This window comes from Thermobia domestica, chromosome 15 (genome assembly GCF_964235325.1).
Source record: "Thermobia domestica chromosome 15, izTheDome1.hap1.1, whole genome shotgun sequence".
In the NCBI taxonomy this organism is placed as follows: Eukaryota; Metazoa; Arthropoda; class Insecta; order Zygentoma; family Lepismatidae; genus Thermobia; species Thermobia domestica.
Genome location: NC_137468.1, coordinates 135107748 through 135125423, shown reverse-complemented (window position 1 = coordinate 135125423; position 17676 = coordinate 135107748). Strand labels below are relative to the sequence as shown.

Sequence of the window (17676 nt, the reverse complement as noted above, 5' to 3'; positions counted from 1 at the left end):
TTAGGCATGAACGAGCATATCAGCTGGTTTGGAAATTTACAGCGGCAGCGCCGAAGGTGTTCCAAGCACATCTATATATATATATGGATGTATGTGTATGAATATACAGCAGTGGCGTATTTACGATTTTGTTTCGGGAGGGCTTTGCTAACTTTATTCCTGAAAATGTGAAAATCTGCAAGATATTTCATTTACTTTAATATAGTAAATAAAATTTCGGGGGGAGCTTAAGTCGTAGTAAATAAAATTTCGGGGGGAAGTTTAAGCCCGGAAGCCCCCTTAAATACGCCACTGATGTACAGTATGTTCCAGCGTAACTCTGAAACGTCTGGAGCAATTTTAACCACTCTTACTCTTACTGTGTGGAGTAAGACTCTCAAAGAGGTGATAGTGTAAAAATAATGAAAAAAACTTATATTGGTGTGCAGTCCACAGTTTTCAGGGTCGCTGAAATCAATAGTGACGCTCTCCATTGGCAGAGGATTGGGGGAAGAGGTGAAAAATAAAATGTCGAAATGGCTGAAATTTGTCGAATTCAGTTTTCGAGGTCGGAAAAAGCCTGAGCCTTTTGAAATGACTTTTGGAAGATAGTTAATTCTCACTTCAATCTGGGCTTTTTAATCATATCAATTTTAAAGGCGCATTTTGTGGCGCTAGAGAGTTTCAATATTTATTTCAAAAGTAGAGTATCTTCTATGTGTGTGTTTTTCTCTTTTCATTAAACTTTCATTGAAATAAATATTCTCAGGGGAAATGGATTCAAATATTACACAGAAACCTAGTCTCCCCGTGCGAAGAATAGGGTTTTAACATTTTTTGTAAGTCTGTTTTAACATGTATTCTTTAAACATTTTCTGGGGATGGGGGAAGTTTGGGGTAAATCATGAAATCTGGGAGAAATACCTCTGAAAGAAACCCTGGTTAGGGTATTCCTCTCTATAGCGTTACATGTGGCGAAGACGGATTGGGATCTGAGAGATATTGTAGGTGATATGACGGGACTAATGTAGTGACAGAAATTTGAAAGAAAAAAAAATGTTTACACATTTTGTAGTTCTTTATACCTTGTTGATAAGTTAACATTTTAAAAGTTACCATACTGTATTTTGAAAATTGTTTACGGTGGTTTTGTACACTAAATTTTTGTTTGTTTGAATAGCCAGGACAAGCACTGTAGGTTTTCAATGAGGGGTACTTAAATACAGGCCGTCGCAAACGCATTTCAAACATGTTGCACCAAATATTCAAGATTCAACTGTCCCCAAATTCTATGCTTCAGATACAAGTATACCTCTGATACAGGGTGGCGTTAATGTGTTTAATTCGCTCTAATTACAGTAGTTATTAATTAGCTAGCTTATCTGATTATTTTTAAAAAGTCATCCTCTCCCACCCCCACCTAAAGAGTGAGAATGAACATTAACACCATGATACCATTAAACTCAGCGACCTCGAAAACTATGAATTCAATATTAATATCTGTTGTTTTCATTATTTTTAAAATGCTCCCCTGTTATTCTTATGAGGAGGTTTTTTATTTGGGTAATCTTACAACATAAGAAAACACATACAGGAGGAAAACAATGTTTTTGCAAATACTTTGAGAAGTTTTCTTATTATTCAAGTAATCTAAAACATGAGAAAAGAAAATGCATACAGGAGGAAAAAAATATTTGCAAATACTTCGGAAAGAGTTTCTCTTATTCGTTCGAGTAGATTAAAAACATATGAAAGAATCCTCACTCATTATGTAAACTAATATAATTTTTTACATACAAAGTTTTATTAAATGTTTTTTACTAAACTCACTATGATCTTTAAGTATCTGATAAGTTTAAAATAACAATGTCAAAATCACTGCCGAGTTTTTAAACTAAATATTTTACTATTACAATGATAAGAGTTAATATGTAAGAAATTCAATCATAATTCAAGTAAAATCATGAAATATAAAAATAAGATAACAGTTGATTAAGAATTAATAGAATGCATTTTCTCCGGGCAGTAAATTAAAACCTAAATGAATAAATTACATGCCAGTATCGAGAGAATGTGTCCCCAATGGATGAGTGGTTAATTTCGTTGACTTGTAAGCAAGAGGTCCCGGGTGGCACACAAGTGGTTTGGAACCCAAGTTAAGCTGTAGATCCCGTCCTTACAGTCCATTTAATATAACTTGTCGTTTCTGACAGTTGCTTTCTTCGGTTTTTTTCCTTGTTGCACGTGGTCATAACAGTCAGGCAAGAAGAGCTGTTACTGTGGCAACAGTATGTTCAGTCAATTGTAATGGCTCATTTCTCTTGCTCTGCAATGGTAAACATTGCACCCTTTCTGCACGTTGCCAATCTGAATATAAACAAATGCACATTGTTTTAGTCGAATGACAACTTGAGTAGTGAACCTGCTGGTTATTGAGCGCATACTTTTCAGTTCTCTTTTGTGTCATTTAATTTTATAAAACAGATTTACTTGCAGTGAATAACTTCGTGTTTCAATATCTGACGCAAAGGCTGGAAATACAGCATTGAGCACCACGTGCGCGTAGCGAGCTGTCAGAAAGGACAAGTAATCTCAATTGCAGTATAGTACGCCATCGTCATCTCATTGATTGTTTTAGCAGGTAGGCCGGGTAGGCATGTGCCTACCCAAAAATTTTGAAACATATAAACGCTAAAAGATACAATAAAGAGTAAATATATTTTCCACTATTCACATTCATGGTAGATAATTATTTAACAAATAGCATCAACTACTACTGTAAAAATAATTTCCTACTGTCATTAATCAATCAAATATGTATATGTGTCCATAAGCAAGAGAGTGGGCATACCCAAAATTAAAATCCTCAAGCCGCCCCTGCATCATGCATGCAAGGCAATGGCAACTAGCATGGGTTCACCTTGCCCAGGGGCCTTCGGTCAAACACGTAGGCCTACCTTTGGGCAGACCACCACATCATAATCATCATTGAGAAAATTAGGCCATTTAAAATTACATTGTAACTTTTGTAATCTGTAATATTTAAACTGCTACTAACAAGAGCTGGTATGTTTGCAAAATCACGGCTTGTTTACTTGTTTGAGACATAAGTTTATGCGGGGGCAGCAAATTATTTAGAGCACAGGAGCGCACAATATAAAAATACGGGCCTGAATTCGTTGGAACTAGAAAAACTCCTGCGTTCACCGATTTGCACTTTTTCTTTCCTATCGATTGACCAAGTTTCTTTGATTTTTTAACTTTTGAAGAATTTTCTCTTCAGAATGCAGTTATTAGATGAATTCTTCGTTTTAGAATGAGGAATCATAGATAGAAAATAATGATATATGTTATCTTTCCATTGAAATCGAAGTATTAGAAAAGACTGACATTATCCAGGTAGAAAAGACCACGGAAAAACCTTTATTTTTTCTTCCTTCAAAAAGCAGTATGTGTTACATGCCTCAGATTTTGAAACATTTGCTTCGATTACGGGAAGCAGGGTGCGAATTGGCGGGGGGGATGCCAGGGATTTCCCCCCCTGACAAAAATCTTTCCCACCCTGGAGAAGAAAAATTTTATCCCTGGCAGGGATAACTTTTTCCCCCTCTGGAGTATTTTTAAATGGACATAAAGATAAGATAGGAAAAGGGAAAATTCTTACTTTGCGTAGTTAACCTAAATATTACTTGAGTGAAAATTTATGAAAGATCTCACATCTCAACTGTTTTGTATTTGTTAGTGTATATATATATATATATATATATATATATATATATATATATATATATATATATATATATATATATATATATATATATATATATATATATATATATATATATACTGTGTGTGGGGGAGGACTGGGTGCGCATATGGGTGAAATTCATCCCCCCCTGGGAAAATTTTTCAATTCGCACACTGACGGGAAGTATGTATATACATGGATATTTAAACTTGTTCTTTGTTATCTTTAACATAAAATATGTCGTTAGCTCTAGAAAAAAGCTGAAGTTTTAGTTTATGCGGAAATTCTAAATGATACTCTTGGTTTACAAAGTTTAGTTACAGTAGGCGCCCGATTATTCGAGTCCCGGTTAATCGAGCCTCTGGATTAACCAAGACAGTCTTAAAAATAATAATTGCCAGTTGACCTTTTCAGCCTACAATGTTGGTGCAATATCGCAGCATCAGAGGCCAAAAGAGGTTCCACAAAACAATCACTGAATTTAAAGAAATAGTTTGGTATGGTAGGCCTACTGCATGTACGTAAAAATATTAATTGTTTATAAGTTTTAGTATACTGTAATTCCTGTATAAAATTTTAACAATTCCTGTGTAAAAATGTTTTGTCATTTACAGTACGTACTATTGTATCTAACAGCAACTGATCTCTGTATTAACCGAGTTTTTGAGTATGCGAGGTAGGCTCGGTCCCAATTACCTAGGATAATTGGTAGTCTATTGTACATTTTCATAACAGTTATTGTTAATACTATTTGAGGGACCTAGTATCAAAATCCGCCACATCCATTTCGCTTAGTTTCGAGTAATCTCGCAAAACGTTCACTGAAGCTCAGTACACACACGTACAAAGTCCCTATTTGAACTAGTCCCTATTTAGAATGAAATATTAAGCTTTTAAACAAAATTCTGTTTCTATGGAATTCCTTTAGATCAAACATATAACAAGGAATATATAACTCAATTTTGGTAAAAAAAAAAAAAAAAAAAGTTTTGGCGGCTTAGTAGGCGCGTCATTTAATTTTGACTTTTTTTTTTAAAAAAAAAAAGAATAGTACCTTAGAAAACACACTGCGTCCACCGATTTGCCAGTTTTCTTTCCCATCGTGTAATCGATCATTGAATATTGAATTTATACTCATATGAATATAAAGATTACAAATATATGAGAACGAGATAGGAGGGACTCGATTCTATTCATCTCTAGAAACGATTTCGCAATTGCCAGCCTCAAACAGTTTAGAACGAAAGATTCCGTGAGGTAATAAATATAACCCATTAACAACATCTTCAAGTAAGTTAGATTAATTTTAAGTATTAGATATATGACCATGGATGTCGGTCCTTAGAGGCCGAGTATACACGGCCTCCCTCGGGAACTTGCTTGGGTCGAAGTAATTGTGTTAAAATCCTCATTTCAGATGCCTTGTTAGATGATATCTGATAAATCTGAACATCTCTCTAATTGATTATCTGATCCTGGTTCGATTCACGGCGGAAGGGGAAAAAATTAATTTCACAATCATTCACTTTCATTAACCTACTTTAGCCTAAAGGACATGACCATGGGGGGTTAAACTAAAAGAAAAATGTCATTTCATTTCCTTCTGTACCCAAAGTTATACAGATATCAGCACCACTATATTTTACCGTCCTGAATAAATCTATCGGGGCAAGGATAGTGATTATAAAACTGGTAATAATCCCAGAAAACCAATACGTATGGCAATCCTGATCATATCAACCAATATTATAATGAACATTACCAAGATATGAGGGGGGGGGGGCTCAGTGGTAGAGCGTTTACCTCTAGTGTGTAAAGTTCCTGGTTCAATCCCCGGTCAACTAAGTTTGTGGTGGACAACATTGTATCCGTGAGTTTTGTCGCGGGGAACAGTTTCTTCCGTTTTCTCCCACGATCTCCTTCCGCCATCATTCATTTGCCTTAATCATCGTCTCCCTTAGCCTAAAGAGCATAATCGTGGAACGTTAAACTGAATCATTTCATAAATATAAATGAAACAACACAAAGATTAGGTCTATAAATTATACATTCTGCATGTTTGATAGGATAACTAGCACACTCACTTTCAACATGTGTGGTCTAGAGGCTTGGATTGGAGGTGGGTAGATCAAAATATCTCCATATTGACACATCATTGATCATCATAAGAAGCTACTTGAACACTACTACTACTACTACTACTACTACTACTACTACTACTACTACTACTACTATTACTATTACTATTACTAATAACGTTACTAAAATAATAATAATAATGGAAATAATAAAGAATGAACGAAAGATAAAAAGAAAGCTGCAAAAGCTCGTAGGAAAAATCGGGAGTCTTTGTATCACAATGTTAACCGTGCGTTATTTGGATGACCAAGACTCCTTAGAAAGTGCAGCGGCACAATTATTATTATTATTATTATTAAGTCAGATAAGACGTAAAAATGAGCCACTATAATGCTAACATTCCTAACATCTTCGTCACAAAAACTCATATCCACATATATAATTTCCATTGATGGTGATTAAAATCAGAAAGCATAGGCATTTTTTTATGTATGAAAAACTTAAGATGAAATAACAGTGTGTTACGAGATATCTGTGATGCTTTCAAGTCGTACATAAATTATACATAATAAATACATGAGGATGGAAACTAAAAGAGTTGCCCATCCGACGAGACTGGTCAAAGGGGAAGGAAGGGATGACCTCGTTTCTTAGGAACTGCCCGAGGGATTGGAGAAATTACAGTTGTGCAGCGAGCGTATCAAGACTTTTCAACTGAAGAATTCTTGTTCTTTAATTCAAAGAAGAGGTGAGGAATATATTTACATACACAATACGTAAACAAATCGAACATTGTGTAAGTGTGGATTTTTTCGGGGTTTACCGGTTTCCTCCCATTCTGCTTCCATCATCATCATCTCCTTTAGCTTACAAGAGATAACAGTGATACATAAAACTGAAAAAAAAAATATTTTTTTAATACATAAATAAATAAATTAGTCGTAATCGGATGCCCAAGGATGCATTTTGATTAGAAGAGACAAGTCAATAAATTTTAATCTTCATTTAGAAATATCAAAATATTTATTAAATATTTTCATGTCAGGAGTAATAATCAATGGCAATTAGTTGAGGTTCTTACTAACAAGTATGTCAGAATTTAAAAATAGGATAGAGTGAAAACAGCAAGTGATATATATCGGGTGTAACAAAAAGGTACGGCAAAATTTCAAGGGCAGATTCCTTATGACTAGACAAGCAAAAAGTTCATATGACCATAGGTCTATGCCGGGAAATGCATCGTTACAGAGTTACCGCCATTGACCTGCCTGAAGGTGTGAAATTGTCACATTTTGGTCGCCCATCAATGCAATTCAATTTAAACCTCAATAACTCAACTCCTAATCAAGCTAAAAAGAAAATTGTGGTATCAACGTGTTTCTGAAGGACGAAGCTTTCTGCTAATATGCATAGGGGATACCATAGCGGACGGGGAGGATAAGGTACGTGCTTTTTGTTTTTTTGCATCAGGATTCTGATAATGTTATTCCTTCCCCCTTGAGGGTACACTCATAAAAATTGGTATATGAAGCAATGAAATAGTGCACTATGTGGTAATAGCCTGTACGTGTACTTGTTGCTTATTATGGAGGCAGAAGAGGAAGGAAAAATTTGACTAATTTTTTGAGTCTCAGTTTGAAAATTACATTTATTTTCAGGGTGGCTCCATATGAGACTTCTACGCAGCAAGTACAGATGCAGGGTATTACCTATAGTGGACTACTTCATTGCTTCACATACCAAATTTTATGAGAAATGCATATCGACGAAATGCTACGTCCTTCAAGAACATATTGATACCAAATTATCTTCCTAACTTAATTAGAGGGTGAGTTATTATCATGATAATTTCAAAGTTTGTTTTTCATTGTTTTCAAAAATTGCAAAATGTAGATAGATCCTTAACACACCTTTTGATGCACTGAAACATCAAAAAAGTTGACAATTCAGAGTGTTAATTTATGAAAACTACGATTTCCCTAGTTCCTCCTTACAGAGGCCTCATCCGATTAGTTATCGGTGGAAATGAAAAATTCTTTTTTCTGCTCCATAATTTCCAAGCTACTCCAAGTAAACAAACTGAAAATTAACGACAGCATCCATACGTATGAGTTATGAGTCAATTTACATATTTTGCAAAAAAAAAAAAAAAAAACTTCGCTTACCTCTGGCAACACTGTGTGGTTCCTAGTGTACTTCAATCGTTGCTTCCTAGTTTAAAAATATATGCATGAACAACAAATATATGCATGCATGAACATTTTGGTATAACCATTATTTGTGTATCACTTCAGGCTCAAAAGTTCTACTATCCCAAACTCCGGGTTGCGTTGTATATTGGACACCCTGTATTAAAGAAAGCCTCTAATGCTGGTATAGAAATGTTGTCTCCCACTACACAGAACTCAAAATTGTCAGTCTTTCTTCCGCAGTTTGAAAAACAATTTCAACTTATCTTGTTGGAACTTTGTTCGTAGGAACCCTCTCAAAATGTTGTAAATGAAGATTATGAGAAAGTGAGCTTCAATTGGAAGAAATCTGCCTCTGTTGGCTTCTTCGCATATGGATTCCGAAAATGATTGTGTTAAATTAAGATTTTCGATTATTGATTACTATGGGCAGCAAATACTGAAAGCAATATGTTGGAAAACAGTTTTCCACAACAGTAAAATAAAGTTCGTTTTAACGAGCTTACATTGTTTCAGTGTTCCTCTTGTACTTCAACTCAGGTTGTAATGAATCGCAGCAAGGTTTGTAAATAAACCATATGTAGATAGTAGCAACCTTAGAGCTAGTATTTCATTGCGTTTTTTGTTTCTTGTACCCCAAAGATGTGAAGGATTTCATTGTTTATATAGTGTCGAAATCTCACATAGTAAGTGTCGATTTCTCCCGCAAGATTTCCAAAGCCTACTGATCCACAGCAGTTTGTTTATGTGTTCTTGTACTTGGAAATACTAAATTTCCTAGCTAGGATAAAGATTACTGTCAAGCATCATCGCTTTACCTAAAATCATAGAGTTATACCTTCGAGTTATCTAGGTCACATCAAGAGAAATACGACTTATAGAAACAAGCTTGTGGCGGTTCGCAGATACAAAGGTTCGAGTTACTGTAGTTTTTAAATATAATTACGAAGCCCTTAAAATTCGACTTATTGATGTTGTAGTTTTTAAACATTCGACTTTTAACATTGAATGTTATGGAGAGTTCAAGGGAATATAAAAAAAAAAAATTGAGTTATTGGGGTCCAACTGTATATATATATATGTTCTGTTCTGCTTCGATGGGTAGAATGGATTCTGAGGATACAATTTTGCAGAACTTTCCCACGCATATTGAAGGTTAAATTTGCACTTGTGCTTGAAATATTCCCTTTCAGCTCACGGATTGTTCGAGCTTATTGTTATAGACCTGAGACTTGAAATACCCACATAGAAAGCAATCCAAGTCACATACGGAAAACAGTGGTTCTCAACCTAATTCCTATCACGTCCCCATTTTATCACATCCTCTTGCCAGCGACCCCTTTATAATTTCTCCTTTCTAATAAACTTGTGTGGGATTTTTAATATACCTATGGCGGAGATCTCACGATATTCATCTACTTCTATAATAGTAGAATCTATTTCTTGCATATAGTGGATACAGTAACTTCCCTAAAAGCGAACGGATTAAAACCAAATTTCATCAGTACATTCATATTACAAATATCGAATCCGATTCGTCATACGATTTCAAAATGGATACCATTGGCCGAGTGAGTTTTCTTCCATGGTAAGCGTTAAAACAAAGACAAGAAATCGCTTATCAGTTAAAAATTACTTGATAATGTGCGTTACGAAGATTGAACCGCACATTGCCGCATTAGTGAAATCACACAATGCTCCAGGTATATAATTAACTTTCAATTTTAATTGTATTTCAATATGTAAGTTTTGTTGCATTTGCATTTTTCTGGTATTTCAATATACAGTTTTCATTAGTTTCATATCGTACCTCTTTCATTTAAATTGATTTTTAAACAATTCTGCACCTGTTGAAAATATTTAGTAGGCTGATTTTTTGTTGTTCTTAACAGAATGTATAAAATTAAAAAATATACCTATCAGAACAAAATCCAGACTAATATTTAAATATATTTCCTGGTATTGGATTCTAATTATATTTATCTCTTCCGCTTATCTTCGACCCCATGAAATCCTCTCGCGACCCCCCTAGGGGTCGCGACCTCCAGGTTGAGAAACCCTGATCTAGTAGGCCAGTTCACATAATGTGTCTGAACTCTTCTGTAATAACTTTCATTTTAATCGAGAAATTGCACTAACTTTTCAGTAATAACTTTTATTTTAATCGAAAAACTGCACTAACTCCAAAATAATACGGTAATTTCAAGTACTTTCAAAGCGTAGTTGAATTGTGTACCTTTACACGCTAATTTGCCACAAATTACTGCACACCATATCACAGCTTAATATTGCCAATCCAGTCAGTGCTGCCAGAATACGATTTCAAAGTTTTGATATTCTTATTAGTAAATAAGTAATTTTAATAATGATATTTCACTTACTGGCAATACTGGCAGCTCACAATACTGGCAATTTCAAATAAGATAATTTTTAGCCAAAAATAAAAAATAAAAATAAAAAAGAGAATTATTGCCAATCATAAAAGGAAGCAAATAGGGAACGGACGTGTAAAATGACATGTGAAACAAATGTGTGTACGTACATCCTTCAGCAGTTCCCTGAGGCGCTCGAGTCGATCGTCCTGACTCCTGGTGGGAAGATAGCGAGATTCACAAGTCCAAGCGCATATTGCCACGATGATCACTGTGAGGAATAAGAGATGTCTGACACTGCATGCCATCCTGCGGATAGAAAACAAACTAAGTGAGTTTCTTGCATAAAAATGATCTTTCTCTCGTTAACCACACAATTATGCAACGAATAGACAAATGATCTGAGGATTCTAATTTAATTAATCAAAAGAAAAATGCAATTAGGCAATACCTATTATTTACTTCGAACGATCGACCTCTGTACACTATATGTTAATCTTACGCTTAATCAAAAGCTGTAATTACTTACATTTAACTTTTTATTTTATTTTATTTTTTTTTTTTAGTTCCATAATCAACCACTTCAAATACTATACCATATTTATGCAATTATTCAGATTTTCTTATGCACTGCATCGTGTTGATTTAACCCTCCATAGCACGCGTGGTCAATTGTAACATCATGCCACGTGCGCGGAGTCTCACTCAGCAATATTTATCTATAGACCTATATCTTAATTTCAATGTGTATTTTGTTTTGAAGCGATATTAAACTTTTCATATTTTCTTTGCAACGTTTTTGACAATTGCGCATGTACTGTATATTTTACAGCACAAACTCTTTTAACAGTTTTAAGAAAACTAAAATTTCTCTATCCGTGGAGTGTGACTCCGCGGCGCGTGCGACGACGGGTTAAATAAACTATTTTTAAACTGCAGTCCGCGGACCACTGGAGGTCCTTGTACGAAAATAAAATAAAATAACGTCCCATTGGTATATCCCTTGGGCTAGGGGAGACGACTATTAAGGAAGGTAAATGATGGAAGAATTGGTGGTATGGTAAAGTGGGAGAAAAGTGAGTACCCCGAGAAAACCCACGGGCACGATGTTGTCCACCGCAAACTTACTTGGGCAGGGATCGAAGCAGGGTTCCCAAGCACCGGAGGTTAGCTCTCTACCATTGAGCCATCGTGGCCTACCAAGTCCTTAAACATAGTCGAGGATCCTCAAGTTATACTAAATTGTATTTAAGATCACTACGAAAAATACGATAATAATAATCATGTTATACAATATAATTGTAGCTTCTTTTATTACTAATGACACCTGGTTTGGCATTCGTTGTGATATAAGCACTAAACTTGAGATTGCAACAATTGTATAGGAAAAAATAAATAGACTATATGAAATGAATATGAAAATATTAACTTTCCTTCTATTAAAGAAATTGTTAGCGATCTTGCAAAAGGTATGCCATATCAAAGCGTTTCTCGAAATCACGAAGTATTAAATAAGGCATGTATTAGCAAGAGGCAGGCAACCGAAAGCGCAGATACCGGTATCTATTAACCTCAATGTTCGTTCTTAGAAATAGCGAGACGCACATACTGACAGCTTGAAACGTTTATTATTATTAGTTTAAAAATAAGTTCAGTTCGACGACATTATATAGGGGGTCTACATATACATATACATACATACATATATATATAATGCAAGACGGAACTATAGGCTCCTCGCACTTGATCAACAATAACTACCTTGTGACTGTATGGTTAACGTACACGCCTTCGGTGCGGAAGATCGGTCTCCGTTCCCAGTGGAAGCTCATGGGTTGGGATCCCACGTTAAGCTATAGATTCACGTCTCATAGTTTCGTTTCCGAAAGCGGTGCTAAACTCAAATCAAACCCTTGATACACAAAATTATTTAGTACATAAGAATGAAACTGATCTTTTGGGTGATCAAATCGCAGGAAACCGACCGAATTTTGAAATGAATTTTCTAATGCAGTTATCACTTATCTCTAACTGGACTTTCATCATGTCGATTTAATATGCGTATCCTAAGCGACAGGGTCATCCTTAAGTCGATTAGACCAATTGCTATCAATTGAGCCCTGAGCAAGAGTGTGGGACCACATACACCAAAAGATACATGAACACCAAAAGGTATTTAAGAAAAAAAAGTTAACTGATTTATCGAACGTTCCTCAGTAACATAATTTCCCTAATTACCACTATGTTTACTTCAGTTTACTTCCATTAATCTTTAAGAATAGTAACACAAACACAGAAACGCCGAAGACAGGTAAAATTCCAAAGGCTCCCCCATCGGTAATCGATCGCGGGACCACATAGAATACAGCAAAGGTACATGCACTGGCCACGGGAAGGGCTAGACCAGCGGATAGGGCCAGCACTAGACCAACAGGAAGAGCATATTGGTTATTAAGTTAAAAATAGATCTTCAGTGCAGAAAATTACTTCGAAGTTATAATTTTTACTCTAGCCTCGTTTTGCAAGCCATTTATAGTAACAAGAAAGTGATTTGCAATTTATAGCAGTCATCCGTTTGAACATGATGACCACAGATTGAATATTTAGTCTTGAGAACTGGTAACATCTATTTCTTTATGAGAAGATGTTGATAATTTAGTCCACTATTTTCATTATTAGTATGTAGTAAATGTGACAACCTTGAAATCAAGCTAATGCGCTGACTATGAGTTACCGGCTGAAATGTTTGTCACATGGGCGGCCAGACTTTCAAGTACTCTTGAAACATCACATTAAGTATTTTATTTCAGTGCACAGAGGCGAGCCGAACCGCAGGGGAGACAGATAAAAAAAAAGCCATATTCTTTTAGTTTTCTTCAGTCATACGGATTTGAATATTGATGAAATTAGTTAACAGATAGAAAGAAGTATTGAACTCCCTGTCGCTACAATCAATGAAGAGCGACAGATAACCAAATGTCGCACGTTCATTGCATCAGCTCTCAGGTGTCTTTATTTCTGGCTTTCTGGAGCTGAATTCGCTACTTCTTAATTCAAGTAGTTCTCCAATGGCCTCATGATAAAAAAAAAAAAAAAAAAAGGAAATGAAATCTTGCAGTTTCACTTCCTACGATTACGCCTTGGAGCATGAAGGAAGCGATGATGATGAACGAAATGATAGAACGAAGAAAGCGGGAAAAAAGGAGAGAACCCGGAAAAACGGTCACGACGATGGTTGTCCACTACAAAGTCCACTTGGGGCAAGTTGGGATCAAATCAGGGATCATATGCACCAGAGGTAAGCACTTTTCCACTTCCTTTTCATGATGATGGATCCCCGAACACTGCAGCTCTTCATGCTGACTGATCAATATTGGAAAATGTTAGTGATTCAATCAGGAATAGAACCAGGAACTACGCACTACGAAGTTGTGTACGCTAGCAATTTGGGTAAGTGGTTGGGTGTAGCGATTAACGTTAAAACAAGTGCTTTATTTTCTGCAACTTCCGGCTTTAATAGAGAGATTAGAGTGGAGATAGAACATATTCTTTGGATGCTTAATTGATTGCATAAAACAACTTTTCGCTAACCATTACAGTTTACACTCTATAACAATCAACGTTGAAACCGGAAGTGATTGATTTGGTCTACTTCCAGTTTGAAAAAGGGGTTAAGGGAGAAGATAGTACCTGTTCTTAGAACGGTAAATCGATTCCGTAAAACCATTTCTCGGTTTCTCTTACTTTTTGTTTTATGTAGATCAGTATTGAAACCGGAAATCGTAATGGATTTCTACTATTTCCGGTTTTGGTACGGACTTTAAAGATAGAGGAGTAATGTATTCGTGGGAGATTTAACCGATTACAGAAAACCGCATCTCTATATCTATTACCGTTTTTGCTCTATAGCGATTACCGTTAAAACAGAAATAGTTAACGTCTGCTATTTCCGGTTTGAGTATGGACTCCAAACAAACACTCGGTTCCTAACTTTAGACCGTTTAAATTTTCTCTAAATTTTGTGATGATTGATAGAGTACATGTTGAGATCTTTTTCTCTGGGACAGACGGACAGAGCAAATGTTGTACATAAAGGAGTTTCGACAATCCACCTCCTTAAAAATTATTATGAGAAAATGCTTTGTTAATGTATATAGTGCAGGCACTAGTGTGTCTACGTATTACTTTATTATTGCATATAACATACTACTTTCTGTTATCTGCAGTGACCATAATTAAATAAATAGGCAAAGGACTCCGCACAGTCCTTATGGAAAAAGACTTCCAGTGAAATTTCCTCCAACTTCAAAGTTGAATTTGCTATCCAGGACTGTAAGAGCATAAAACAACATACGATGTCCTAAATATTGGTTGAATACGTCATTAAATGTCTTAGATAATAAAAAATGTTGAAAATTCTCAATGCATTTTTGAATGTTAGACATAAAGGCAAAAGCTTTTGTGTTGAAATGAGTAACCGAGGTAAGAGATTCATGAAAGCAAGCTACGTTAGAGGTATTTGGAATCCATAGAAGAGTCGAGATTTCACATTTGATATTTTTAGTCCTTTTTGTCACACTTCAAACTTACTATCTTACATTAAACAATTCATCTGTGTTCGAGTAGTTATGGACGGATAAGATTCTTTTATGTAATGCTATAAATTTCTAGCACACTCACTTTCCTTTTGATTTATTACCAACCACAGAGAAATACCTTAAATGGTGAACATATAGAGAGAAATATTCACACTTATTCTCAGATTTTATTTGCTGGAAACCTTGTTTTCTTCTGCCATACGAATAATAGAGATTTTATTCCTAAATGTTTGGGAACAAAACTCTTTATTTTACATTTATTTTCCATAAAGTCACATCATAATGCTCCACCTGACAAACCTTAAATACTAATATTTTTGAAGTTAAATAATACTTTTAAAACAATATTACAGCGAACTTCTGACGAGTAACTGAAGATATTTTACAATATTAAAACCCAGTTCTACAATATTGTTATCCTTTAAAAAAATAAAAAGATCTAAAGATGACACACACATTGATCGATAGATCTCACTGAGTAGAACAGAATGATGTACAGGGTGGCCCAAATATAGGTATACATACACCTCTGCATTGATCAAGTATAACATTCTAGTTTATGGGTTGATTTGGTTCGGCTCTTCCGAGCTTAAGATGTAAGTAATAACATATTAAGAACAAATAATAAAAAAACTAAGTCTAACTGATGCATAACAATAAGAAATTATACAAAATGCAATACTGTACTGTATACCTACTTTGGGCCACCCTTATTAGGATAAAAGCTCATGTGTAATTTTTGAGAAAATTCTAAAAAACATATTATTTTGTAAACCTAAAATTTGATGTTGAACGAAAACCTACGCCACCTCTTGAAGTGAGACTACAGTAACCGCGAGGAGTCATGAAGCTCCACCTTGATATACCAATTTCAGCATCCAATAGAACACGAGAATTTGTTTCGCTCGTCAACCCGCACCTATGGAATTTTGCCAATGTCGTCTCTCGTGCTATACGAAGAACATTTTCTAAGGGTGCAATGTTGTCGGATCGGCATTAAGTTTCTATTCTTTGTCATTCTTTTAGTTATTTTATATTTTTGTTGTTGTTATTATTATTACCATGTAATTCGAATAATTTTAGTTCGTGTTATAGTTACTTAAGTGCTGTTCTTTTTTCTCGCTCGTTTGCCATGTCCTCGTAAATTTGGCAACGTGATTGGTGCACTTCTCCTGTTTGCTTTTTCTCAAGTGTGCGTTCGGAAGGTAGCCCCATGAATCGTATCGAATTCTTCCGAAGCCTCACACGTGAGGGAAAGCAATTCTATGATTTATGTAGTGTCCAGCACCATGGTTCACGAGTTCAAAAGTACATATTTTAAATCAATATACATATAAGCCTATATATATTAAAGATATGACAACAAAAATACATAAAGAACGTGCTGAAGACAATGTTATTAGAATCATCTGCAGAATACCTCAATTTAACATAAATAAGTATATAATACTAGCCTTCGGCTAGCTAGGTACTTCGCCAGACCCCTGCGTTTGCTCAGCCTACAGCCTTGTATCCTTTATATCCCTAACATATATCAAATCTTAAGGGATTCCGAGATATGGCCATATTATTATAATAATTGGAGCTCCAGTCCTTTTAAAATCTTCCCTCCTTATGAAGGAAACATCAAAAAACGCATAAACAAATTTTTAATTATTTTAAATTAAAAACCTAAATACCAATTTCCATGCATCTAACCTTAAGGGATTTCGAGATATGGTCATCTTATTTTAACAATTGCAAACCCCGACTCTTTGTTTTCTCGGTGTCTTTTTCTTACTTTATAGTGAATATATATATAGTGTATATATATATAAACGCTTAAACACTATTTTATATATATCCACTATAAAGTAAGAATTTTTAGTAATAATTGAATCTTTAATTATTTTTTTTCACGTCTCTTACCTTTACGAATTTCAATATAGGACAATCTTATTTTAACAATTCCAACTTTCACTCTTTTCACAACTTTCACAAGTCTCTAACCTTAACGAATACAAATATATGGTCATCAAATTATAACAATTGTAGTTCACTCCTTTTCTTCCCACCTCTTTTGCTTCTCTTTTAGGTCATATATATATATATAAAAACAGTGAAACACGTGTCTAATTACTTAAAGCAGAAGTTCCATGTCTCTAACCGTAAGACATTTCGAAAAATGGAAATCTTATTGTAATTATTACTCCTTTTTCCTTCTCATTCCCTTTTCTTCCATTCTACGTGAAAACACTGAAACACATGTCTGATTAATTTAAATGAGAAATCCATGTACCAAATTTCATGCGTATGACCTCCAGAGATTCGGAGATACGGACATTTTAAGATAATAATTGCCATCCCTCATTTCTTTTTCCGCGTTCCCCGCCGAATTTTCAAAAATCCTTCCGTAGTGGGAACTTACATCACAAATCCTGTGCCCTATATGAATTTCAAATTTCTAGCTTAAGCGATTTTGCTTCAGCTTTGATCACTCAGTCAGTCAGAACTACTTCTTTCATATAGAGAGATATATAAAATTTAAATGACATTAATAAGAAAGAATAACGTATCATTTGGGAGTTAGGATTTCTGGGAGAAATCTTCTGTAACAGAAGGGGTAGTTATACATGGAATATTCAGATCTTATTTCTTCTGATTCCAATCACAAAAATTACTACAGTTTTGTGTAAAAAGAAGAAACTAGATCCTTTACAGTGTATTATTTT

The 17676-nt window shown here is 35.0% G+C and overlaps 1 protein-coding gene across 1 annotated transcript in view; it reads right to left on the bottom strand.

Moving 5' to 3' along the window:
• The window catches only part of Proc (Proctolin), a 326245-nt gene that overhangs the window by 76996 nt on the left and 231573 nt on the right, over positions 1-17676 (bottom strand). Inside the window, exon 2 of the mRNA XM_081741117.1 lies at positions 10538-10676. Within this exon, the coding sequence (XP_081597243.1) occupies positions 10538-10675 (138 nt within the window). The 5' untranslated portion in view covers position 10676. The remainder of the gene's footprint in view (positions 1-10537; positions 10677-17676) is intronic.